The 27,108-nt window shown below is 26.3% G+C and overlaps 4 protein-coding genes across 8 annotated transcripts; 2 read left to right on the forward strand and 2 right to left on the reverse strand.

Annotated features, from left to right (window-relative positions):
- Nucleotides 1-369: 369 nt before the first annotated feature.
- LOC100164284 (sideroflexin-like) lies at nucleotides 370-10,260 on the reverse strand. Of its 2 annotated transcripts, XM_008187754.3 has the most exons (9): nucleotides 10,137-10,260; nucleotides 5,464-5,683; nucleotides 5,219-5,392; nucleotides 4,249-4,347; nucleotides 4,068-4,143; nucleotides 3,273-3,358; nucleotides 3,075-3,202; nucleotides 2,758-2,942; nucleotides 453-698 (listed from the first exon to the last, which is right to left on the reverse strand). In XM_008187754.3, exons 2-9 carry the CDS (start codon nucleotides 5,613-5,615, stop codon nucleotides 645-647), a joined length of 954 nt encoding a protein of 317 aa, XP_008185976.1. In that variant the 5' UTR covers nucleotides 5,616-5,683; nucleotides 10,137-10,260; the 3' UTR covers nucleotides 453-644. The 2 variants fall into 2 exon arrangements, with proteins under 2 accessions (NP_001156182.1, XP_008185976.1); NM_001162710.2 differs by lacking the exon at nucleotides 10,137-10,260 and having other exon boundaries at nucleotides 370-698; nucleotides 5,464-5,698.
- Nucleotides 10,261-11,718: 1,458 nt separating this feature from the next.
- Nucleotides 11,719-16,963, forward strand: LOC100164954 (biogenesis of lysosome-related organelles complex 1 subunit 5). Of its 2 annotated transcripts, XM_003246437.4 has the most exons (5): nucleotides 11,719-11,974; nucleotides 14,278-14,360; nucleotides 14,430-14,618; nucleotides 14,695-15,241; nucleotides 16,164-16,963. In XM_003246437.4, the coding sequence occupies exons 4-5, from the start codon at nucleotides 14,878-14,880 to the stop codon at nucleotides 16,409-16,411; spliced, it is 612 nt and encodes a 203-aa protein (XP_003246485.2). In that variant the 5' UTR covers nucleotides 11,719-11,974; nucleotides 14,278-14,360; nucleotides 14,430-14,618; nucleotides 14,695-14,877; the 3' UTR covers nucleotides 16,412-16,963. The 2 variants fall into 2 exon arrangements, with proteins under 2 accessions (XP_003246485.2, XP_001946866.2); XM_001946831.5 differs by lacking the exon at nucleotides 16,164-16,963 and having other exon boundaries at nucleotides 14,695-15,143.
- Nucleotides 16,964-19,438: 2,475 nt separating this feature from the next.
- Nucleotides 19,439-22,569, reverse strand: LOC100162212 (methionine--tRNA ligase, mitochondrial). The gene is made up of 2 exons (XM_001949801.5): nucleotides 22,187-22,569; nucleotides 19,439-21,168 (listed from the first exon to the last, which is right to left on the reverse strand). Exons 1-2 carry the CDS (start codon nucleotides 22,269-22,271, stop codon nucleotides 19,670-19,672), a joined length of 1,584 nt encoding a protein of 527 aa, XP_001949836.2. The 5' UTR covers nucleotides 22,272-22,569; the 3' UTR covers nucleotides 19,439-19,669.
- A 106-nt stretch (nucleotides 22,570-22,675) lies between these two features.
- On the forward strand, nucleotides 22,676-24,487 carry LOC100160175 (RWD domain-containing protein 1). 3 transcript variants are annotated; one of them, XM_008187761.3, is made up of 6 exons: nucleotides 22,676-22,805; nucleotides 22,883-22,959; nucleotides 23,047-23,252; nucleotides 23,310-23,453; nucleotides 23,544-23,727; nucleotides 24,169-24,487. In XM_008187761.3, the coding sequence occupies exons 2-6, from the start codon at nucleotides 22,890-22,892 to the stop codon at nucleotides 24,252-24,254; spliced, it is 690 nt and encodes a 229-aa protein (XP_008185983.1). In that variant the 5' UTR covers nucleotides 22,676-22,805; nucleotides 22,883-22,889; the 3' UTR covers nucleotides 24,255-24,487.
- The last annotated feature ends 2,621 nt before the right edge of the window (nucleotides 24,488-27,108 follow it).

Consider the following 27,108-nt stretch of genomic DNA (forward strand, 5'->3'; position numbering starts at 1 on the left):
CTTGAACACATTTGTTAATACTTAATTTTCTTTCATTGGCGAGAAAATAAGTTTGGTTGTTCGCGGTGTAAGGCAGTTTTCTGAGTCGAGTATAACAAGTTACCACTAACGAATGTCTCTCAATGCCATTTAATATTGCATGCAGAATATGAATTTACTTTAATCGTTTGTGAACATAATTGTATGTAGGGCGAGTGAACAACTTCCTAGACAAAAGTCAAAATGCATTTAAGTTATTCTATTCGTAAACAATGTTTAACAAATTCGTCTGATTTGAATTATTTTTTTGTTTAAATACATTGCAGCAGTATTCTACATTTATAACTTAAAATAGAAGGTATGATGTTATATTCGACATATAATAATATATAGCCATATGGGTATGAACCTATAATAATATTGAATCGAATTATAGGTCATTATTAATTTATAATAAATATAGTAAAATAAAGTTTCTGAGTTTCATCATAAATTATTATTATCCATTACTTACAATCACATTTAAACATTTTTATATATTGTTTATTTTAATTAGTTAATTTTATAGAATTTAAACGTGATTATTATCAGAATCAAATAATACACCTTACATATATATACAATATGAATAAGAATAAAATAATATAAGTATATATCAATCGATACTAGAGACCTTTATTGTAATATCCAATTTTTGAGTTGAACTTTTCTGCTGATTTCTGTAACATTAAGATACATTTAAAATATAATTAAACATAAGAATAATGAGTGATTAACATCAATTAATAAAATAATAATATACATTTATGTATTTAACATTTAAATCATAATGACATAATATGACATGCTATAGAAAATGTATATCATTGCCGATTACCCATAATATGTAATATGATATACATATAATTTGATATTTCATCAATGTACTATGTCTAATTACTGTCTATTGAAATTGATTTAGAAAAACAAGAAATTATTATGATAGGTATATTATGCCATATTAGTAATATTCTTCCAAAGGTGAATACTTTTATTGCGTAAACATTAATGTTTTAGTTAAATTATTATTTACTATATGAAGTGCCTACATATTATTATACTATAAATTATACTATAATAAACTTTTTTGTATCAATTTTTAATTTATGTTAGATAGTTATTCAAATGTTTTACTAGAAATATAAAAAATGTATTTCTAAACATTTATTATTATGTCAGAATATACTATCTGGTATTCCAGTATATTGTAATAACTAAAACCAAAAAACCGTGGAAGTCGCTCTAGATTTTAAGTGTAGGTACACCATCAGAGCTGCTAATTGATAATATGTTAAATCTGAATTCAATGATAAATCATTACTAATGAAAACCGTGTCTGAACAGAGACGATATGTTAGCCTCTATATTTCTAATGATATATTTTATTATTATGATTGGTTTTTGTTACTATTATAGTAGGTAGTTGGTAATTAATTTTTCTATTATTAATACGGAAGGTTGAACAAATATTTTTCAAAAACATTGTATACATATTATATTATATTATCATTATGTTATTAACTATAATAGGTCATGTAAATATACTGACATACCGTGGAATGGTGTGAATGGATACGTGGAATAAATAGTATAATACAAATGTAAATATTTTGAAAATTGTATTGTGAAAAGAAAATGATAAATTTATAATTGTATAGTGGAGACGTGGAGTATTAAGATGTCTAAAGTTTCTACTTAATATTTTTTGAATTGCAACAAAATAATTAAGGAAAAATCTTTATTTTTTGTTTTCAATTTTTAAATAACCAATTGACAATAAAATACTATTATACCTACGTATTTGGTGAAAATGTAATGTGTCTAACTATAGATTTTCTTTATGAATTATGACAAAATAACAAAATCAATTTTGTTGAAAACTAGTGTAGCGTAAAATATGGTAAATATTCTAGTTTTCCGATGTTTTTTCAGTTTATTCTAATTTTCTTGAAAAGTATCGAGAATTTCCTAAATAAAAAGGTATACCTTGAACCTCTTCTTCTGGCCCCTCCCACACTCCACTACAAGTATGCTCCAAAACAGATATAATAATAAAAACACATATTATTGGAAAATCAATTACCAATACATTCGTCACTCCACAAAAATATAAATACATATATTAAATAGTATGTAAAATGTCATATGCCATATACATGCCATATGGCATGTAATACTATATACAAGGTTTAATAGAAAGACCTTACAAAAAAAAAAAATTATGCTACTTACTTATAAACGTATGACGAAAATTGTTAAAATTATTTGATTAGTAAATAATTTAAGACATAAACTCATGTCAACAAATTCTAAAAAATAAATTACTTGACTTAGATAAATGTTTTTTAATATCAAAATTGTTCTTATAATCAGATTCACAAATTGGCTATTTTGAATATATCTAATAATTTAAAATTTTTATTTTCAGTGTTAAAAAATAAAAATAATTTTTTGTTTAATTAATGTGTAGCGCAAATGACTATAAATTATATACAAAAAAAATTTTTAAATATTGATTAGATTAAAAGTTATTCCAAAAGTCAGTTCTATCTATTACACCCTATATACTTCAAAACTGATTTTACTAATACTAAACTAATAATCTATATAAAGTTTATTAATGCATATAGGTGTATATAGCCATTAGCCTTATAACTATGTAAGTAGATAGCCAGATGGGTACTTACGCCATACGGTTTATATATGATAAAATAATATATATTTCAATTCATTAGGTACCTGTAACTCAGGCTCGAGTTTATCAATTGATACTGGCGATACTTGTGGATATATTGCACAGCACATGGGAGTTGCAAATGTCAAAAAGACTCCACAAAATGCAATTTGCAAGGGGGCTGGAGCCCATTTCATATTTCTTAACAGGCCTCTCCGTTCTATTGCCTCCATGAGTACTGGCGTAATTACTAAAAATAAAACAGCGTAGGTATGTAATATGTACTATGTAGGTATTATAATGATATAATATTTAAAATAAATAAATAAATATTATATTATACCTATTTATAGAAAAAATTATAGAATTATGTAGTCCTTACCCATTCCTGGAGCGGACATTAGAACGCGACTTAACACCACAGCCGAAATACCTTGACGAGCCGCTGACTTGGATTCACCTAGAAGATTTTTATTTTCATCGTAAACTTCAATTCCATTTTCCAGCTCTCTAATTTAAAGTGAAGTTAAAAGTGTTTTTAATTTATTAATTAAAAAACAATTGATAGTTTTATGTATACTTTATTCTCATTAGAGGTATGTTAATAAAATTGGCTGCAGCAACAGCTGCAAACGGTACAAAACGGCCAGCAACAGTTGGTAATCTCTAAAGAAGTGAAAATACACGCGCGATTATTAGTTATTGCCTTTATTTTGTAACATGACTGTATAATTTAAATTTGAAATATGTAGGTACATTGAAAACGTATCCATGTATCGTGTATACATGTTAGTTCCTACATACCACTTTAAATTACTATGACTTTAACTTTAACATATTATTATCGTCAAGATACTTAGTACCTACCTATACCTATGTAATATTGCATGGACGTTTCAACAACAATATAAAACAGTTTTTTTTATGAGATTTCAATGGTAGGTATTTATATATGAAAAATAAAATAAAATAATGATAATGAAATTATATTTCACAATACCTACTTCATTTAATTTCTAAATCTTCTATCTTCATTGTATGTTTTATATAAGTACGAGAAACCTATTAATTTGATAGTAATATCCCATAATTAATATTAAATTGTTATTTGATTCATGTTGGATGACATATTAAAATTAGTATTGCACTGTAATAATAATATTCATATTACAATATTGGATGACTATTATATATACAAGTAAAAAAATTAAATATATGATTTTTATGCTAATTATTATTATTTTTTTCTAAAAATTAAGTTTTAACAAAATTAAATTTAAAAAAAAATTAACATTTAAAACAGTTTGCGTTTAAATCGTTAAGATTTTACCAAAAAAAGTTTATATTTATGGATTATTATATAATTCTTACTCACTTTAACCAATTTGTTCAAACCAAGGGCTGTAACTAAAGCACCACTTGTAGCTAATACGTAAGACTTAGCCACTTGACTTAAAATACAAAATAATACATAGTTAGAAATTTAATTTGTAATGGATACTTTATGTGTTGTTAAACATTTAGAAATAATTAGTAAAATAGATCCTCATACATACTCAAGAGGCATAGGTGAGGTACCACTCCGATTAGTGTAGTTGACTAAAGCATTAAACGATTGATTGAACCATTGCCAAAAAATAACTGCAGGTGTTGTTCTATTTAAAAATAATAACAAAAATTCAAAACAATCAACATTAAAATAATTTGAATTTAATATTTTAGAATTGATAGATTTGAGAACTGAGAAGTAGCCACCCAATGAAAACACTTTACGTTGGAGATTTGCTTAGTTTTGATTATGAATTTTAATTATATTTATGGTTTCCTTTTTTATTTATTTATTTTTTTTATAGAATTAGGTCCATAGTTGGATGCTGTATGTCCAGATAGGCATAAATATAATTTAGAGTAGCTTTGTTTTTATGCTGAGCTTAGAATGTTTACTAAGTAACAGAGATTTCCACCTTGAGTGTATGTATATAGTGTGTTTAAAATTAAATACAATGCATTATTATTGTAATTTTCATGTGAAAATTAGAAATTACTAAAAATCGGTAACAGTACTTATACTCTGGATAATATATTATTATATTAAGCATTTTTTTAACATTTTCAATGCAGGTAGGTTAGCCTAACATCCCCTAAAATTTTTCTAGATTTTTATATTCACAAGAAAAATAACTGAATCATAAAATAAATATATTGGAGGACCTGCAAGAGGCCCTCTTTATTAATGCACCTCTTCTGCAGTGCCAATTTAAAAGTTGAGTATCAATCCGATTTTCGAATGTAATATACTGTTTAATTAAAAATATTTGTTAGAAAGTATCGTTATTAATGTTTACATTGTTTTTAGTTGTCGCTTTTAATTCAAATATTTTTTTTAATATTCATTGATAATTATGTCAATTGCGTTGTATATAATTTTAGTTGCTATGTTTTTATGTTTGAAACTTTGAAATTCAACGAAATATTAATAAAATATATACCTAAACAACTATTCAGATTAATTTAAAACTTACTCACTTATAAAATGTCACCATACAGCCAGTAATAAGCATATTCATAGGCACCTGAGCAGACATTCTCCCAAAAATTATCATTTTATCTCCTGTTTCAGGATGGTACGCCGAGTCAACTACGTCTTTAGCTTTGTAAACATCATCTAATGTCCAGCCATCGGGTATACTGTCGCCTTTTCTAAATAAATAACATATCAACGCTTATTTGTAAGGCTTATAAATTACCTATTAGATTTATAGGATACTTACTTATAATTGTTAACGATCTCTTTGCATTTCTCCAATTCTGAATTTGACTTGAAAATATTTAATGGATTGGTAGTGGTAAAAAAGTACTTAACTCGGCCCCAATACTGAGTCTGATCCCAACGGGGTACGTCCAAATTCACTCGTTCAGTCATGTTTATAGTGTATTAACAGAGTTGTAATAATCCGAGTAATACAATATACAAACTACAAATTGTACAGTCTACAAACATTTAACACTGATTGAATGTAACGTATAACTAGTTCAAGTAGGAAGCATAATTGTATTATCTCCGAACTATAGGTTTATTATATTGCAATTGAGGAGGTCAATAGATCGTGTATAATTTAATTTATTATTATCGTATTTTGATAACACGCTATGATGTTATTTAGCACCCATTAAACATAAAATTATATACAATCCCGTGTGTTTTTACAGAATCATCGTAAATATAATGTACCAACATCTTATAAAAATACGTACCCGATTAGCAACCAATTAGGTAAATGTAAACACGTGTACTCATTACTTTAAGTTATAAATGTACATGTATATTGTTGTAACCTATTATCCGAATAAAATACTAAGTCCTCATACGTAAATAATTTCCACATTTCACAATTATAAACAACTTGCAACAATTTTACTGTGGTAGGTACCTATCCAAAATCCAAGTAAAAATTGCCCGAAAATTCGATTTGACTATAGTTTATTAGAAGTATAATAGTTATAACCAATATCTAGTTATAGCACCAATTTTAAGTTTGTAATATTTCCGTACACTATGTACTTGAGCCTGACATCATGACTGGACAAGATCAGCCTCTGTGATCAGCAGTGACTCCTGTTACATTTAAACATATTCCCACAGAATGTTCCTCATTTCGAGAGTCAGAGATTTCAATAAATGTATTCTACACAACCTTTATGAACTTCTCATGCCAAATCATGAAATCACCACTGCTCATCAAATGTTTCATTTATATGAATTAAGTACCGAACGGCGAACTCTACTATAGTATTTAAGCTCATTGAACTATAAACTTTATCAATTACAATTTTTTTTTTATATTCTCTACTTTAATAGCTACCATTTTATTAATTATATCTATATATAAAAAAGAATGTTTTCAATTTCAGTTAATGAATAATAAAAAAATATTAGAAAAATTACAAGTTAGTAGAAACGCCTTAAAAATAATTACATAAGCAAATTAAGCTACACGTATTTTATCAATAGGTGATTATAATATTATGAATGACATTAGTTATTTTACTTTCCCGATGACACCTGAGAGCAAGCCATGAAACTATAGACTATATTATAGTGTTAGGCACACGTACCTAAATCTAGCAGGTTGAACCATGATTGTTATATTGTGTTAATTAATCAAAATATTTATACCTATATAATATTATGGTGATTGGTGGTACTTCGTAATATTATGACAGAATGAATGAAAGATCATCTCGCGTCTGGGTTACATATTGTGTATTATATAATATAGGTACATAATATCAATCAATCAATATTGAATTATGGAATAAATGTGAGTGGTCAGGCATATAACTCGCATTCAAATTCTTTATAGTCAACTATAAATAACCTAATTAAATTCTTGCTAACAAAAATATAGGTACCAATAATGAATATGTGTACCATGAACTAAATATATATAACATCAAAGCTTTGTATCTTAAAAATATCTTAATTGATCTATATAAACACAGGCATGATACTATATCTTCCGTCAATCATAAATATTGTACTAGATACAAAAAAATTATTATAAAAGTTCCTAAATTTTAAACTCATTTTGGTGCAAAAAATTCTATTCCTATTGCTATACACTTATGTAGGATTCTCAAAATCAATATATTTGATGTTCATGGTTTAAGATATTTTAAGCTGTAGGTATATAAAATGCATAAACTTAAACGAAATAGAAATTGTATAAATTTGACAACTTTTCATTAATATTATTTGTATTGTAATATTGTTTTTGTGAACTCTTTAAAAACCTTCTACCACAAGCTCTTAGCTTATTGGAGGGTTGCAAATATATATATATATATATTCGTATTATTTAAATATCTTTAATTTTGTTTTTATTGTAATCGATACAAATACTGTAAGATATTATGGTGTATATACAAAAAGAAATTATTATTATTATTATTATTATTATTATTGTTGTTATGTAATATGTATATTACATAGATACAATAATAAAATATAATTATTTAAATGGTGTTTCACACCATTACACTATTATAATGATTAATAATTTATTAAATGCAATGTTTTATGCAAATGTTAATTCAACCTACTGTATTTCTAATAGTAAAATAAATTACTGATATAACAATACAATTATAATATAAATATAATATAATATAATATAATAAAATATACTTATAACTTATAAAGTATATATAGACGACGCTCAGAATTATTGTTTTTCATGCAATGATTTTACATATTATTATAATGCATTACAGTGACCTACTCATTGACAATATTGTAATTTGTAGGTACACTCGGACCTATACTATAGAAAAGAGGGACTTCTTTGATTATTTTGAACATTTGACGATATTACTAATACACTTATTTAAATTTATTTTTAAATACGAAACAGTAAAAATTAAAAACACTGCTATTAGTTGGTACAATACTACAATAAGTTCATAGTCGAACCATAAGTTTATAATTATAATAATTTTTTGAGCATATTAGGTATGTTGTACCTATAGTGTATTATAATTCCTTAAGCAACAATTTTAAATATCAGTTTTATCCAGAAAAATGTTTAAACATTTTATCTGATTTGGTTGATACATAGACCGCCAGAAAGGTTTAAATTAAATAAAGGGTTACATTTTATGACTGGGGTTCTAGTTCTAATATGTGTAAAAAATAATAAAAATTATGTATAGTAGTATAGAACATTTAAAAATAATCAGAGAAGTTTAACACCACCCCAAAGCCTTCAAAAGTTTAACATTACTAATATTTTAATTTACCGGTAATTTACCATACCAGTAATTTACCTTACCGGTAAATTTACGAGGTAAAAATTTACCGAGCTTACATCTCTAATTAAAAGTAATGACTATAATAATGCGACGATTCTGAAACTGATGAAGATGATTTTGGTTTAATACGTGTATGAATTGTGACTATGAAATTAATGATAAAAACATAGTACCTAAACTAATATCAAAAATATCAAAAGGATTATTTATGACATTTATGATTTTTATAAAATGTATAATATTATAACCTATTGGCTATTGACTATTTATAATTTATAACCGAAAAAGTAGGTATTCATAAAGAAGCCGTTATAAAGGGGTTTGGGCTTTTTAGTTATTTAGAATACTGGGCTGTTTTTACCTCCCGTCCACCCCTGAAAAGTACCTATTGGGAATTTTTTACTTTTGACTCTCAAATAATACTAACTAGATCCAATCGCTTACCTTACAGTATAGAAAAAACCATCAAAGGTGAATATTAAAGAATTTTGCTGTACCAAAGTGATGACAAGAGTGATGAGTCACTGATGGCAGAAAAAATAAAATACACACGGAATTGTATAACCAATACATTCGTCGTTCAATTTAGAATCTAAAATGAGAATCTAAGTAAAAGACCGGCCAGTTTACTTTGATTTAATTTGTACGACTGTACGAGTACATTATATTATTATGTAATATGTATAATATGTACCTACCTATAGGTAATAAAAATAATTTAAATAATTTAATCATAGATAGTTTATTGATACTATTAAATATTAATAGTATATAAAATTAATAGTATATTATACTATTATATTTATTTCAACTATTATTTTGTTGACCAAGTTAATCGGTAAATAATATATTACATTACATGAAATTACAAACAAAGAAGAATTGAAATTTACTTATTAGTACTTATTTTTTTTCTATTTATTGGTGCTTTTAAGGGGATTCGATACCGCGATTTTCTGTTTTTGTCTAACACACACGCGACATAGGATTTTAGACTAGTTATTTGCCAAACATACCAATTTTATTGATCTAATGAAGCTATAAGAATTCTAAAAACAGATTTTAATTTATCATCAAGTCTACTTGAAATCGACTTTGCCACATTTTTGAATTTTTGATTTTAACTTCTCCAAAAATTAAAATACGGCAATTTTTAAATACTCTTTTTAATATGACATTTTTTGGAATTTGGAGGATAATATCAAACATGTGGGAAACAGAACTTAAACTTGACGACAAATTCAAATCTGTTTTCAGATTTCTTATCGCTTCAATAAATCAATTGGAATGTTTGGCAAAAAACACGTCTAAAATATTATGTCACGCGTGTGTTAGACAAAAACAGAAAACCACAGTAGGTATCCCTTTAACATAAAGTTTAAAGTTAATATAATTGTACAAATATATTATATTTTCAAACAGGTTAGGTACAGCACTTATTATAGACTACTACGTTTTATTTTAAAATGTATCTAAATATCCGCTTAATAACCAAAAAAATATAAGAGATTAATTTCATAAAATATTTGAGAAATACTGACATGTAAGTTGTAGGAATAAGTATAATATTTTTTAGCTACAATTTATGTTTTTCGATAAAATTTTAACGTTTAACCAAAATATGTATACTCACTTAATATAGTAGATACGTATTAGTGTATTACGATAAGTATAATTGCACTGACCAACGCGTTAAACCAACGAATAACGACTAAAATATTGTATTACTGTCAAATATCAATAATCTCTTTATTTATTATATGATATCAACGGTATCGCTATAATTGAGATAAATACAATAAATAGTTGGGATAAAAACCAGTCTAGCGGGAAAACTGTTTAATTTAACTTATTCCTCAATAATTTACTATATAGGTAGCAGATCTAACACGAGACACGGCGACCTTGGATTTTTAGATACCTAGTAGAAATATTACTTTCTCTGGTGTTTTTAAGTATGGGTATTTTTATATCATTCAAAATTGTATATTTTTTATTTGACTTAATTAATTTATGCTTACTTAACTTTATTGTGTTTTTTTTTTATTATTACTATCGAACACAACCTGGATTTGTGTTTCAAAATGATAAAAAATACCTAGTACCTATGGCTATATGGCCTATATGGTGGAATGATAAAATGTAACTTTCAGTTTTGTATATCAGTCATCACTCATAAGACATACTATAATTGTATTATGTTATTGTTAAAGTGCAAATTATAATAATATATTTTATTTTCGTTTTAGAAACGTATATTAAGCACCTAGCATTCACATAACAATTATTTTGAGTTAGAAAAAAGTTATTGACTGGACTACTGGAGGACACTCAAACACACTTTAGTTTAAATTGTAAATTGCCTAGGTAGTAGGTACCTTAGGAGGCTTAGTCTATATTGTTGATAGGTAACTTTTAACCTTAGATCATAACTCATAAGCAATACCTATAATGTATAATCTATCTAACTATCGTCTAAGCTAAAATATTTATCTAGTCGTCTAAATAAATCTAAGCTACCCAAGTAAGTATTCAAAGTAGGTATCGTTGTATCAAGTATCATTGTATCAACCGTTAGAAATATAAAATAATGTAGACTGTCTTTTTTATAATTATTAATTCTATCTTATATGATTGATCAATGCAAATTATACCTAATTTGTTAATTCTAAATTACATACCTATGTCATTTAAAGTGTATTTTTTTACTAGTAGCTGGTTTAATGGTTACATGATAAAACTTTATTATTATTAACACAATGTGCTATATTATATTATATCTTATAATATAACCTGTGATTATATTCTGTGAATATCACACACTCACTACGTATAGTTAGAGAGGCTAGATATTAAGGCTCTCTACGTATACTGTATAACTTATAAACAATACACACTGTATTATATTATATCTGCGGTCAATATAATATTATAGTTCTGTCCATCATAGTTCATGGTTGAATAGTTCTGTCTACAACTGTAGGTGATACTGTTTATACCATTGACCTATTATAATAGGTCAATGGTTTATACCATAGACCAAAATATATATTATAGGTTATGATCACGATTTGTATTATAAAGGGTCTCTTGCTAATATGCTGAAAATATATATTCTGCAGACCGACAGTAGTTCTCAACGTTCTCAAGTTGGTCATATTGTAAATTATCAATATGTTATCTTATGAAATATACACAACAAAAACGTTCAATTATATAATTTATATTTTATAGTACGTCTTCTACCAATAATTAATACTTGAATTTGAATACTTCGAACATCCATCCTCGACCTAAGAGTTAGGAGATAAATCGTGGTTGAGTGGTTCACAATCTTGTAATAATGAAAGTACTTTTCTTGTAAAATATAAATTACATTTTTAATTGTAGTTTTTAGAAACTATCATCATTGATTATTTATTTTCTTTATCTATGTCTATGTTTCATACTAAATGACTGACATTTTTAAAGGTAAGAAATATGGGCGTTCTTTTTGTACGATCGACTTATTAAAATTTTTACACATTTCATTTATTAGGTTATTAGTTTGTAATCCATTCACTTTAACATTGTTTTTGTGCAAATATAATATGAAAACATAGGTACCTACCTAAATAATTTATATATTTTTATATGTTTTATGTTTAATTGTATTTTATTAATCCAAGGAGCATACAGTGCAAATTAATAAGATCATTTTATATTTACTTCAGACTTCTAACATTCTGACTCGTCTTCAAAAAAAAATTATTTATTTAAAATCATGTTTTGCCACCAGTTACTTTGTTGACCATTTCCCTGAATATTGTTTCTCAACCTTGGGTATTTTATAAAAATCTCTGAGCCCCCTACTATAATAATTCAGATTTGATATAGTTTGTTAATTAAGTTTAGTAAATTAATACATTAAAAAACTTGCTAACTTCAAAAATTATAAAATATAAAGTAAAGATAGATTTAAAATACAAAATTATAATTTTATAAATTATAACCAAACATGTACAAACTGTATGAAATTTAAAAAAATATGTTTATATTTTACATAATTTTGTGTCACACTGGTTGAAAAATCACTGTCGTATGGACTAAAATAATGGTGTATTTATTTATGTTATAATTTACAACTCATACAATTGACCAATTCTATTCAAGCTTAGTCTACCAAGTACAGTAAAACTTCTGTTAACGGTCACCTCTATGTAATGGTAATTTGTTTTGGTTCTGTCAAGTGTTTTGGGGAAAATACATTAATACCTCTATATAGGGCACTCTAAATAATGGTCAAATTATAAGATTTAATAATAGAAAATATGTACCTGTTTATGGTTTGCACAAATTATTTATGGCAGTGTTAATGATAGTTATCTTATTGAACTTTTACAATAACGTTATAGACACACCGGGTCTGTGTATTTTATTATGTTTCTTTAGTTGTTAGTGTTAGGTCAGTGTCAGTTGAAAACGTTTTGAATAGTGTGGTTTTGATGACTTGCAAACAAAAACACCTAACTGTAGCAGAAAAAAATGAGGCTGTTAGAATTTTATGAAAAAGAAAATGTGAGCGCGCCAGCTCTTGCAGATAAATTTGGAATAGGGAGAACCCAATCCACCGATTTGATAAAAAATAAAGATATGGTTTTAAAACTATGGAAATCCAACGGTAATGATGAAATGAAAACTATAAAACATTGTAAAACTAAATAAATAATTAATAATATCAATGATGTTGTGTACGAATGATTTTGAAAATTATTGTGTATGTATTTGGTTTTTTTATACACTGTATATAGCGGTCATCTGGAAATATTGCACTTCTATTAACGGTCACCTCTAAATAGTGGTCATTATTTCCGGTCCCTTCGGTGACCATTACATGGAAGTTTTACTTAGGTTTTACTGTACCTATAAATGACAGCTATCTTGTCGTATGTGCTCTACCCCAGATTGCAGTCTACCTGCGAAAATATCGTTTTTGTTTAACGTTTTTGATTATTATGTTTTTAAAAACGTTATTTTTCTATATTGTTTTTGAATAACGTTTTTGATAATATATATATATTTTTTTATATTATATTCTTATAACTTATAACTTTTAAGTTATAATAGTAACGCGTAATATAGAAATGTACTTAAAAGTTGAAAATTAAAATTAATTATCATATATATATAAAAAAAAACAATATTATCAAAAACATTATTTGGAAACAATAGGAAAATAATTTTTTTTAAAACGTTAATCAAAAACAATATATATTATATACAGAATATAACTTTTAACTTTTAAGTTATAATAGTAACACGCAATATAGAAATGCACTTAAAAGTTAAAAATTAAAATTAATTATTCATAATATTTAAATTTTAAATCAAAATTATAATTGATATAAAAATTAGAAAATTCAAAATTTCTGATTTCAAGTTAAAGTGTTTTTAAAGTTAAAGATTAAAAAGTAAAAATAAGTAAAATTTTTTTTGGTTTTTAGGATATTTTGTTATCGTTTTTCAGTTATTTTCTGTTTTTTGTTTTTTCCGTTAGAATCTAAATATAATTGTAGAGTGGCAAAACACGGTAGAGTGCATACTGCATTTGCAATGTTACCGGTAGAGCGCATAAGACAAGATAGCCTAAATTACTTCATAAGTTTTTTAAAAATAAATGTGGAGTGACTGTTCCCTGTTAGATTCTAAATTGCATCACCTACAGATTTTGTTTGAGCAACCCTTTTTCATTGCCACCCAAGTGTCATTTTTTATTATGTTATTTTTATTTTTAGATTTGAGCGATATTTGGGATAGGCTGTTTAGTCACCGTCCATTTTTGCAAGGAGAAATTAAGTATTTTTTATCAGAATTTGATGTAAGACTAATTAATGTGTAGATCATATATCGATATGAATAAATAATTTTTAATTAAAATTAATTCCAGAAAAAATCATATAGAGCTGATGAAGAAAATCTAAAAAAAATCAGTGAACTCGTTAGTGATTTAAAAGAAAAGAAAATTGAAAGATTTTTGCAATCAAGTGGTGAAAATTTATTTTTATTGAATTCTGCCATTAATGAAGCTTTGAATTTGAGTCAAGCAATTTTGGATCAAGAAAATAACATAATTTCAGTAAGTTAGCTTGACAATAATTGTATGCATAGAAAATTAGAAACATACTTAATATGTTGTGTATGAATATTTTTAGGAAGAAGACTTGAAAACTAAAGAAGAATTTCACGAAAGACGTCAAAGAGAATTGGAAACATTTAAGTCTGATTTGAAAACTAGATATGAAAGTATAGATAAAGATATTGAAGATAAGGTAGAAGCAATTAAAATACATTTTGAAGAAGACATAAATAAACTTATTGCTGACAATCAGTAAAATATGGATTATAAAATTAAAATAAAAACTGATCCCCAGTTTTTGGATCTGTTTAAGAAAATTGAAAAGTCCAAAGTTGACATTCCTGCCCATGTCAGTGAATGTTTTTCTGTTAAAATGTTAGACCTAGAAGCCTTCAAGTGGTTTAGTGAAAATTTGAAAAAAATTGATGGTCCCCCTCTACACACATTAATCACTGAAGATAGTATAGTCTTACCTAGTCCACCAATTGTCGAGTCGAGTCCAGAGTACAAAGAAAAAATGAGAAAATTGGAGCAACGTCTAAAGAATAAAGAATATGATGCTATGACAAAAAATGTAGATTTTCGGAGAGTTAGACTACCCGAAGATACAATTTCTTATCAAAGTGAGACTATATTTAATATTTAATATGTAATAAATTTAGATCTTCCCTTTTGAGTTCCTTCTGAAAACTTGCAATACCTCGAAAACCTGTGAAAAACTTGATTTCTCCCCAGTAGATCACATATTGAATGAATACTCAAATATTTAATTAACTGTCACCTATAAAGAGAGTGCTAGTAATTATATTGAAGTACAGATCATAAAAAAAAAAAACACGATCCAGGGAAAATAATGTTGTTATTTTATAGGCTATGGTTTATACAATTATAGTATATTTAAATGTAATGTAAGTATAAATACGAGAAATTGCATTTCATATCCTTAGACAGCTTTTTGAAATTTGGAATTAGTAGAAACAGCTTATAATTTAATTTTATGTTTTGTCCCTAAACTTTGATAGATTCTAGTGTATCGATCATTAGTTATCTATGGGAATTCTTATTTGTATTACACTCGGTGATATTATGACAGTCATAAGTGGGTTAATCTGCCAGCACCTTATTTTGAATTATGATATTGATATAATCTGAGTTAGGTAAATAATATTATATTTTTTTAATACAAAAATTTAAATAAATTTGTAGTAAGTACCTAAGTAACATAATATCGACAGTCAAATTGCCTGATTCTTGACTTATAATATTGTAACAAAGTTATCTAATACATTGAAAATGTTAAAGCAATATTGTTTTAGTATAGTTAGATAATTTTTAGTAGCTTATCAGTTATTTAGATTAGTTAAAATAATAATCATTCTACAAAATGTCAACTAAGTAAGTTTCCTTAATTGAACTATTATGACAAAATAAAATAGGTTGCATAAAAGAGAATGATCAACATCATGTACTGTGCATTCTGTATTTTTGAAACACTGACCTAAAGCACTAATATATGATGAAAAATTAATCATTTGTATGTTTCAGTTAAACAAATTAATAGACAGTTGATAGCAGTCCTTCAATTTGTGATTTCAACAGCTGCTGGTTTTTTATTCGGATTTTTGGGTATTGAGTTAATGCTAAGTACAACCTTTGATTTAGGTTTTAAGTTATTGTTGGGAATCATATGTGCTTTAATTATAGCATTAGCTGAAATTTACTTTTTAGCCAAAAAATTATCTGAAGATTTTGAGTCATTAGATACAACTGGTGGCAAAGTGCATCAAGATTAATTGTTGTAGTTAATTTATCTAACTATTTCTTATTTTTCTCAAATTATTAAAATTCTAAAAACTGTTTAAAACTATGGGGCAAGAAGTGTTTATGTTATTGTCTATTAATTTATATATGCAAAATTGATAAAACATTTCTTTATTTTATAAAAATATTAATTGGTTTTAATTGTTAAATTATTTAAATACTGCTTTAAATATATTTTTTTTATGGATGTAGACATGTAGCATTGTAATATAGTTGTAAAGTTTGCAGATTTGATCAATGAAAGTTTTACATATTGAATATAATATTTATAAATGTTTTAACTTTTGTATTAAAATGGCGCAAATGTGTTGTTAATGGACTGTCTGACTGATTCCAATTATTATTGTATAATACTTCAATACCTATTTTACGATTTTATTATTTTGTTTTAATGAATGTTCATTATGAACAGTGGCATCATTTGAGTTTTATTATAGGGATTTCACGCTTGAAAGTCATTACCTACTTGACATTTTTTTTTTTGTGAAGCTGACATTGAAAATAAAATTTTGAAAATCAATGAATATTGTGCATATTACATAAACCAGCTGAAAAAGCATCAATTAGGTATGGAATATTGTGGTGTTAGTGAATTGGTAGGTAGTAGATTTAGATTTTAGACGATCTAAATTCCGTCTAGTTCTAGTTATCTTGTCCAACCCAATAGATTGGAATATTTTAGTTGGAATTAAGGTAAGAGATAGACCTCTAATTAGAAATATTAATTAAGCCGTATGACGCTCCTATATCAGATATCTAGGTAAAAAGTATTTCTATAAAAAAGCGGGTAAGTGGGAAGTCGCTTTCCTGTACTATAGGTTAGTCTAGTGGCGGCTATTACATATCTAAAAAGCTGTTGTTGGCTTAATGCAGATTGTAAAAATAATACCTACTAAAAACTACAAATATTTAGTCATAACTAGAATAATAAAATTAGTTTAATATTAATATTGTAGTATTATTTTTAATATAAAACGAACGGGTCCGTATTGTATTGCTCTCTCCCATCTCGCTGGTTATTATTATAGTACATGACGTATGAGTGAGAACATTTTTATTTTTTTATTTTTTACGCATTATTAGTAGTTATCAATGAGAATGAAATTAATAATAATACATTAATGATTTAAAAATATTTCACAATAATTAATAATACATAATATAAATGAAAATACTTGGTGAGGAGGACAGTATTTTAAATGTTATAATTAGGGCTCGGAAGTTGTAGAGTTGTATATTATTCTACATTTTATTGTATATCGAACATTTTAAATGCATGTTTTGCATATTTAGTCAATTTTAGGGGAAAAGTACGTATTTCTTGATCTTCATACGCATATTAAAATATTTTCTAAAAAAAAATTGATCTTTTTCTTTCTTAAGCTGTGTATTTTAATAATAATATTGAATATATAACTCCATATTAATGTAGGTAGGTCGTAGGTATTTATTGTTATCAGCGCAATCCACTACTTATTCATTTTAAACGACAATAATTGTATATGATCTAAGACAACTTTACTGTGCGATGCGCATTAGCACATTTAATCTCTGTCGCGCCTATATTACGATGTAGCCATGTAGGTAGGTACTATCTTTTTAAATAATTTTTTTCAGTTCAATAAAATGTCAAAATGCCATACAGTTATTCGCCATATTTTAAATATTATAAATTGATTTTTCCAAATTTTACATTTCTTTTAGTACAACAGAAAATGGCTTTTTTGGAATTTTAAATTTTTATGAACATTTATCAAACTATTTTGTATATTATTTGACATTTTTTTCATACATATTTTAATATTTAACAATTTTTTTGCGCATATTTACATGTATATTTTTCCTTTTTTAGCACCTATAACTTCCGTGCACTATATAGGTATAACTTATAATATACATATTTTTACAGGCCGCTATTTTACAACAGTTTAAGTGCAAATGAAGTGTCAATTTAATTTATTTAAAATTACTTGAATGGTATATATATTTATTGCCACTATTCTAACATTGGTTTATTATTACTGTTACCTACATTTTTCCCCAATTCCATAATATGTAAGTATTAAAGAAAAGGAAATTTCTAATAATAACTATATTATAACTTTCTGAGTGTTGGCAGAAAAAAATTAACAGTACCTTTTAAAATAAATTATTTTAAACAAAAATTCACTAATGCGTGCGTTTAATAATTTAAATAATTTAAGTCTTATAATATTTCCTATTAATTTAATATTAAATCAACAAATTCACCTTATAAAAAAAACTTAAGCTGCATCATCGAATTCCATAATATTCAATCCAATCATGAACAGATTTTTGCAAATTTTACCATCATTACATTATTATTTACTAATTATTGTCAACCGTGATAGTCTTTTGTCTTAACCTACCTATTAAACAAATCTTATATAGGTACATTAATTACAAAAACATATCCACCATTGTCCATTGATCATTAACATTAAATTATTTTTTGGTGAAAGTGTGGATAAAATTGACACTTTATTTGTACGTGTGGATAAGGCCTTAACGGTGCCACAATAAAAAACCGCGCCATGTGTTAAACCTGATGCATTAAAATGGAATTCATTATTCCAATGTTGTCGTTTTTGTGCTAAAGGTGGTGTGGAAACTTGCACACAACTACCTGTTGAATAAAGAAATTACAATGAGTAATGATTAGTGTTATACCTACACGAAGTGACATACAGTCTTCGCTCAGAATAATTTTTCGTATACAATGATATCATTGAATTCAATTTTAATACATCCATGATCCATTACAGTACCCCACACGACACCTAATGTACAGCAAAACAATACTCACTTGCCCATCTTGTTAGTTTTAAAATCATAAATTATTTTACAAACTTTAACAGAGTTTACCATGGGTCATAGGTCCCTCGTCCACCCTGCATGTACTAAACCAAAATAACAAATGAATACCAATAGGTAAATATGTTAAATCTCAGCTATCAGACTGACACAATAATTTCAAATTTGTGAATTTGGCCATGTATTTTGTATTTAACTTATCTTATCACTACACAATGTATACAAAGAAAAATTGTTTACATAATATTTAGGGGAATCCAATAATTATAATAATTTAAGTTAAAATACATAATTCATAAACATACATATAATTTCATATTTTATTTCAATTTACTATTTAGAAACTTGTATCTAGGTAAATAAATCATTTAACTAATAGAATAATGAAAACTAAATTAGTTTATCAACAACTTTTTAAATAATACAATATTATCTTTTTTCAAGTTTGTTGGATTAACGATTCTGTTTTCATCTTTCCACGTTGGCGTCATTTGATTCCAATCTCTATTATTTATGTTTAACTTATTTAATAGTTGATCAGCTAGTACAGGTACAATTGGCTGTAAAGCTAACCCAGAAATTCTCAAAGTCTCCATAGTTATATGTAGTATACATTTCAATTTATTGACATCTTGTTTAGCTAATTCCCAAGGTTTATTGTACTCAAAAAATCGATTGCAACACTGTAATGTGGCTATTATTTCATCTATACCTTTGTAAAAATTTAATTCTTCATAATGACTTCCAACTATATCTGCAAGAACCTCTAATTTTTTACTTAATTCAATGAAATATGAATCAGCCAATAACCTTTCAATCTGTAATAAATCTAATTTTGGGTAACTAAGATTTGGGTTAATGGCTTTTCCACAGCAACGGTTCAATAGGTTACCCAACGTGTCTGCTAATTCAGCATTTAATATTCTTTTAATTTTCAGATCACTGTAGTTACCATCACTGTGAGCTGTACCTTCTCTAAGCAAAAAATATCTTAAACCAGATTCAGTATACTGGCAACCAGCATTTATTGGATCTACTACATTTCCTTTGGTTTTAGACATTTTTTCATCGTTAACTTTCCAATGAGAATGTACAAAAATTTGTTTTGGGAGTTCTAAACCTGCAGCTATTAAGAATATAGGCCATAATATTCCATGGAATTTCAAAATATCTTTACCGCATACTTGGACATTTGGAGGCCAAATTTTGCTGTCTGGATATCCAGAAACAGTTAAATAATTAACAAGTGCATCTAACCATACATATACAGTCTGTGTATCATCTCTTGGTACTGGAATACCCCAACTGACCCGACTTTTTGGTCTTGACAATGATATATCATATAAATCATTTACCTCTCTATTCAGTATTTCATGGAACACCTTCGGTTTAATTCTGTCTGGTTTACTCAACCAACATTGAAGATCATGTTTGAAAGGTCGTAGGTCAAATTTGTAATTGTCTTCTTCAGCCCACTCAACTTGTCTCCCTGATTCTTTACTAACACGTACATTATTAACTAATTCGATTTGATCTTGTGACAAAAAAGTTTCATCAGCTGTACAATACCAACCAGAATACTTTCCTTTTCTAATATGTGGTTGTAATTTACTCCAAAAATAATGTACACAGTTTTTGTGGTTTTCCGCTGTTGTTCGTATGAAAGATGTATGACTAATATCAAATTTATCAAATGTAGTTTGATAACTACTTGAAATTTTTGTACAATAATTTTTCACGGATATTTTACAATTTTCAGCAGCTTTTTGTACCTTTAATCCATGTTCATCAGTACCAGTACTAAAAATAATATTTAAACTTGGGTTAAGTAATTTTTGAAATCTTGCAGAAGCATCAGCAATTAAAGCACTGTATAGATGCCCAATGTGTGGACCTAAAATAAAAAGTACATTTATATATTAATACATATATATCTTAAAAATGTATAGAAATAAATAATAGTTGTTATTCAGCATACTGGTAGAGCTATTTTAGATTAGTAGAGCAGTTTTATTGATAAAAAAAAAAATTGTTCATTCTTAAATAATCTGTTATTTTCAGTACCTATTAGATTAAAATGTTTTTCACTTTTAGATTCTGAGTGCTTTGTTTTTAAAGTGTTATACAATTGTAAGAATATGCATTTTGTAGATATTTATATTGTGGTAATATACAAATTTTTTATAAATATAAATATACCAAGTGATTTTTTTACAAATATAAAAACAGAATACATAGGTAAATTATGTGTTGGAGCAGTATTTCTTAAACCGTGTTCTTCAAAAACTTGTAGAGATCCGGTCGTTTTTTTTAAATCAAAAAGTTAATGAAAATATTACTGCTTAGGAGCCAATACTGCAAAACCAACCACGAATGATGTAAATGTGAAAATTTCCATTTCTCGAAAATGCATGATGCATCTTCATTGGAACAAAAAAATTTTATATGTTTGTTGTTGTTTTGTACTTTTGTCTACACTTCTTTTTTGAAGAAAATTTTCAGACGTTCCACATTTCTCAAAATGTTTAAGAAAAATTGTGTTGGAGAATAAGGACCTATAAGAGCTAATGTATGCAGTTCAGACTTTAATGACAACATTAAAAATAAAAGTTTATTTAATGGGTCTAAATCATAAGAAAATGTTGGTATGTGACTATAAGAGTAAATACATAAGAGTGTTAAATAATTCAATTCAATTCAATGTATTTTAATAGGTAATTAAACAAATGTATTACATTTTTAATAATGTAACACTTATGCTAATATCTTATTATCTCTTATTCATCTGACCTGCCAAATATCTTTTGCTGATTACAATTAAATCATAATAATATTTAATAATATTTAATACACATACAATAAACAAAATATATAGAATTATTATAAATCATGTACAAAATATAAATCCTTACTTGCATTTACGTAAAATATTGGTGTTGTAATAAAGTATGAAGTCTTTTTAGTTACATCTTTGAAACTTGTACTTATTCGTGACATAATAATAATCTTCGTAATAGTATTTAAGTATAGTAATTCTATATTTTGTATAAAACCTCTTTAATACATTCTTTTTCATTTAAGCCGTTATAATGTCATTTTGTATTCGTTAATAATATAATAACATGTTGACGTTCTTGGTCAACAAAGTGAAAAAATTCAGAACCAGGAACGACAGAAACACTTCAAGTCTTCCATAATACGTATACTTTGAGTTTCAACAATTCAATATTTAATTTCCCAAATACCAATTCCAAAATCCTGATTCTTTAATAATATTATTATCACTATAATCACCGTTTTATCACAGAATAGATAATATTATTGTCTTATCCACGAACATAAATATAATATAATCACAAAATTCTGCCGGCTGTTATCGCTTTAAGCATAAATATTAAATGCTGATAAAAATGATAACAAATTACTATAGGATGTGTAGATAGTATCTAAACCCGTGGCGAATGTCGACTATTGAGGATCGGACGTGAAACGAACCACATTTCACGAGTCACGTTTATGATAAACTATAAAGTAATATTATTAGTAAAGTAAGGTCTTATTAATAGTTCAAATATTAAAATAAGTCAGTTTAATTTTAATGGTTATAGTGAGAAGATGGACTATAAAGAAGAGCAACAGAACGAAATTGATGCATTGGACTCCATATACTGTGGTGAAATGATAAGTAAGCATATTAGGTTAATGAAAGGGGGAATTTATTAAAGACCCAATAGGTTTTAAATTATGGTTATTACCTATATTTATATTTAAGTTTCAGGCTCAGATCCTTATTATCAATTCGAAATCCCAGTTAAATCAGACGAGTTCGATAGTGTTCAGCATGATATTGGCCTATCATGTTGCTTAAAATTTGAGTATGTTGAAAAATATCCTGATGATCCACCTATTGTAGAAATTGAAGATGTTGTCGGTTTTGAAGAACAAGAAGACGAGCTAAAAGAGTATTTAATACAACAAGTAATAAATATAATATAATAACATAAATCAGTTATTAATTTATAAATTATTTTTAAGGCTCAGGATAATGTTGGGATGGTGATGATATTTACTTTAGTATCGGCAGCACAAGAATGGATGAATAACTATTCAGATAGTGAAAAACAAAGAAAAATAGACGATGATGATAAAAGACGCGAAAAAGAAATGGAAGCCGAATTAGTTAGTATTGATTGTATTATTTAATATTTTGTAACTATATATTCTAAAATGAGTTTAATCAACTTTAAAAATGCTTTCCTTTTCCTTTAGAAACGTTTTGAAGGCACCAAAGTTACAGTTGAATCATTTTTACGATGGAAGTTCAACTTTGAAGAAGACATGGGAGTTTTAAAGAAACGAAATGAAGAGGAAAAAAATAAAAAACTTACTGGACGTGAATTATTTATGACTGATAAATCACTTAATGAATCAGACTTAAAATTCTTAGAAGAAGGTTGGTTTATCTTTTAAAATAACTAAAACAAATTATTCTGGTAGACTTAAGGTATACACTAAAAATATTTTTGTAATATTATTAAAACAGTTTTAAATTCTTATGTTATATCATTGAAAAAGTAAACATAAGATTAATTCCCACATATAATCGACTGTACTTAGATAAATTTTAATAAAGTTTAAGTTTATTAAAACTGTAGGAGTAATGCGAACAAACAGAACAATATATTCATGGATCCATTATAGGAAATTTATATTATGTGATTATGCATAAACAAGAATAAGTACATAACTAGCAAATCAGTTTTTGACACTTCTTGTCACATGTATTATTCAATTTTATAGCTAATCAAAAGTATCCCAATAATAATATTGATTGATATTATGCATATTACCTAAAATTGTAATGACTTATGCAGTTATACACTTTATTTTTTAGGAGATTCGGTGAAAGTTGATGAATCATTATTTGAAGAAATAGATGATCTGGATATTGGTGATGCTGGAAGTTCTGATGATAGTTGAACATTGTTTAAGAATATATGTGTAAAACTCAAATTGTAAATATAAAATTCTTAAAAAGAAAAATATTATTAAGTATAAGGTATATTATTATAATATTTAATATTGTCGAATTAATTCAATATTTGCATGTTGAAAATTCTAAATCGAAATATATATTAATTGTTTTATGAATGTAATCCCTTGAATCATATATCAATTAATTAATAAATATGTTTTATTTTTATAACAAGAAATAAATAAAATAATTTTTCAGCCTAGAAACAATAACCTAACTTCCTGATAAGTTAAATATACTTTTTGTTCAAATTATAAACACAAATTAAATAAAAATTATAGGGTCATATAGGAAGTAAATTATATTCATGACATGTATGATAAATTGATAACTAAAAAATAATCATATATAGTTACGTAAGTTTAACATTTTATAGATGTTATTTTATTTTGAATATTTGTTAATGTTTATTTATATATTCCAGCGATTCCCAACATGGGTGGTGGGTTTTTGAAAATTGGAAGACCTAAAGTACTAATTATGATATATTATCTATTGACAATGTTCATGCTTATTTATTATATGTTGAGAACAAAATGAACTCACAATCAAAAATACTACAAAAACAACATGTATTCTGAACTTGGTATTTTTATTCCAGAGTTCAACAACTATTAGAAAAATTGATGAAAATATATTTTTTAATCAGTTCTACCTTAACATTCTTATGAGTATAATAAACTTCTAACATAATAATATTATAATATAATATATTGTTGTTTATAGCTTTTAAAAAAATTCTTCATCTGAAAAAGATATTCATAGAGATCACACATCTTGGTGTGATTGGAGGGATTATTGGCTCTGAATATAAAACATACAACATAGGAATTTGAAATGTATTCCTGTTCTATTCTTGTACAAATCAATCTACAATGTAAAGTCTATCCTACTTTTTCTCTCAGTTTTCCAAAGATTGAATGAACATATTTTGTATATATTCTAACAATTTTTAATTAATTAACAAGTCTATAAAATCAAAATTCGGTGATGGTTTTCTAATGCAGACGGTTTCCTAAATCCTTTCCTATGTTGCATTATTAGATAGTTCTAATAGTAGTTAAACAACATTTCTGATAGAAACTGGGAAATCTAATACAACTAAATCAAGTAATAAACTAATAATAACTAATAAGTATACAAACCAAAATTGTAAATTGTTTGTACTTCTTAAAATACTCATAACTCGCTTTAAAATTAAAATATAATAAAAAACCTATGAGATTGATAATAATCTTACCTTTAAATTTTTTGAAGAAGTCAATTCACTCTAATTTTTAAACAAACACAGCTAAACGTGGACTGCTGAGCGTTAAACTTGCTTATTATGCACTTGTAAGACGTAGATAACATATGCGGGTATCACATCCTCTTAATGCAATATATATAATTATTATATGACTATAAATATTTTAATTTTTGTTTTATGTTATTGATTACCATAACGCATTCAACCATCCAACCGTCCCAACCCCCCAAAAACAATTTCCACCATGCGTTATAAAACCCCATTCTCCACGCCATTGGTTCATGGTTGTATACTTGTATCATAGAATAGATTAAATAGTTTAATTTATCCTGTGGTTATACACCTACCGGCTACCTACTTATAGTTTACACAAATAAATTAAACTATGTACGATGTACCTGCTTGATAAAAAAAAAATGTTTCATACATAGGTAGCTAATAAAGATAATAAATAATTGCTAGGTCTATTATTTAAGTATATTTAATTTATATTAAACTAACTGTCCTGACACGGCGTTGCCCGCGTATTAGTTTGTTTTTTTGCATTTTCGTAGGCCGTGTATTATTGTTATTGTGTATTAGAAAATTTTTTTTTTATTTTTAGTTTATTAGTGGTTTCGGAGATCATAATATATAGTAAACATTTAGTAATATTAATGTTCACGTATAGTGAACATTAATATCAGGGGCGGACTAGCCAGGTGTGTTAGTGGGCCGGCTTATACGTGTGGGTCGGGGCATTTGTAATTTTGAACATTTGACGATATTACTAATACATTTATTTAAATTTATTTTTAAATACGAAACAGTAAAAATTAAAAAACATTGCTATTAGTTGGTACAATGCTACAATAACTTCATAGTCGAACCATAAGTTTATAATAATAATAATTGTATGAGCATATTAGGTATTTTGTACCTATAGTGTATTATAATTCTTTAAGCAACAATTTTAAAAATCAGTTTCATCCAGAAAAATGGTTAAACACTTTATCTGATTTGGTTGGTACATCGACCGCCAAAAAGTGATTGCTAAACTACAATTATTCAACCATTTGCAAATATTTATAAAATATTGTAGATTTGTTGAAAAAGAGAACAGAATGATGACATTTATATAAAGTTTATATTAAAAGTAATGACTATTATAACGCGACGATTCTGAAATTAATGAAGATGATTTTGGTTTAATAAGAGTATGAATTGTGACAATAAAATAAATAATAAAAACAATAGTAAACAAACATCAAAAATATCAAAAGGATTATATACATTTATGATTCTTATAAAATGTATAATATTATAACCTATTGGCTATATTGCCTATTTATAATTTATACCCAAAAAAGTAGGTATTCATAAAGAAGCTGTTATAAAGGGGTTTGGGCTGTTTAGTTTTATAGAATACTGGGCTGTTTACCTCCCAGTCCGCCCCTGATTAATATTCATATAATGTCACTAATAATAACCCACAGGATTAAGGTTAGAACATAGTCTGCAATGAATGAGTAAATTACAAAGTTCTTTATTGAAACTTTGGGTCATTATTA

Source organism: Acyrthosiphon pisum, chromosome A2 (genome assembly GCF_005508785.2).
Source record: "Acyrthosiphon pisum isolate AL4f chromosome A2, pea_aphid_22Mar2018_4r6ur, whole genome shotgun sequence".
In the NCBI taxonomy this organism is placed as follows: Eukaryota; Metazoa; Arthropoda; class Insecta; order Hemiptera; family Aphididae; genus Acyrthosiphon; species Acyrthosiphon pisum.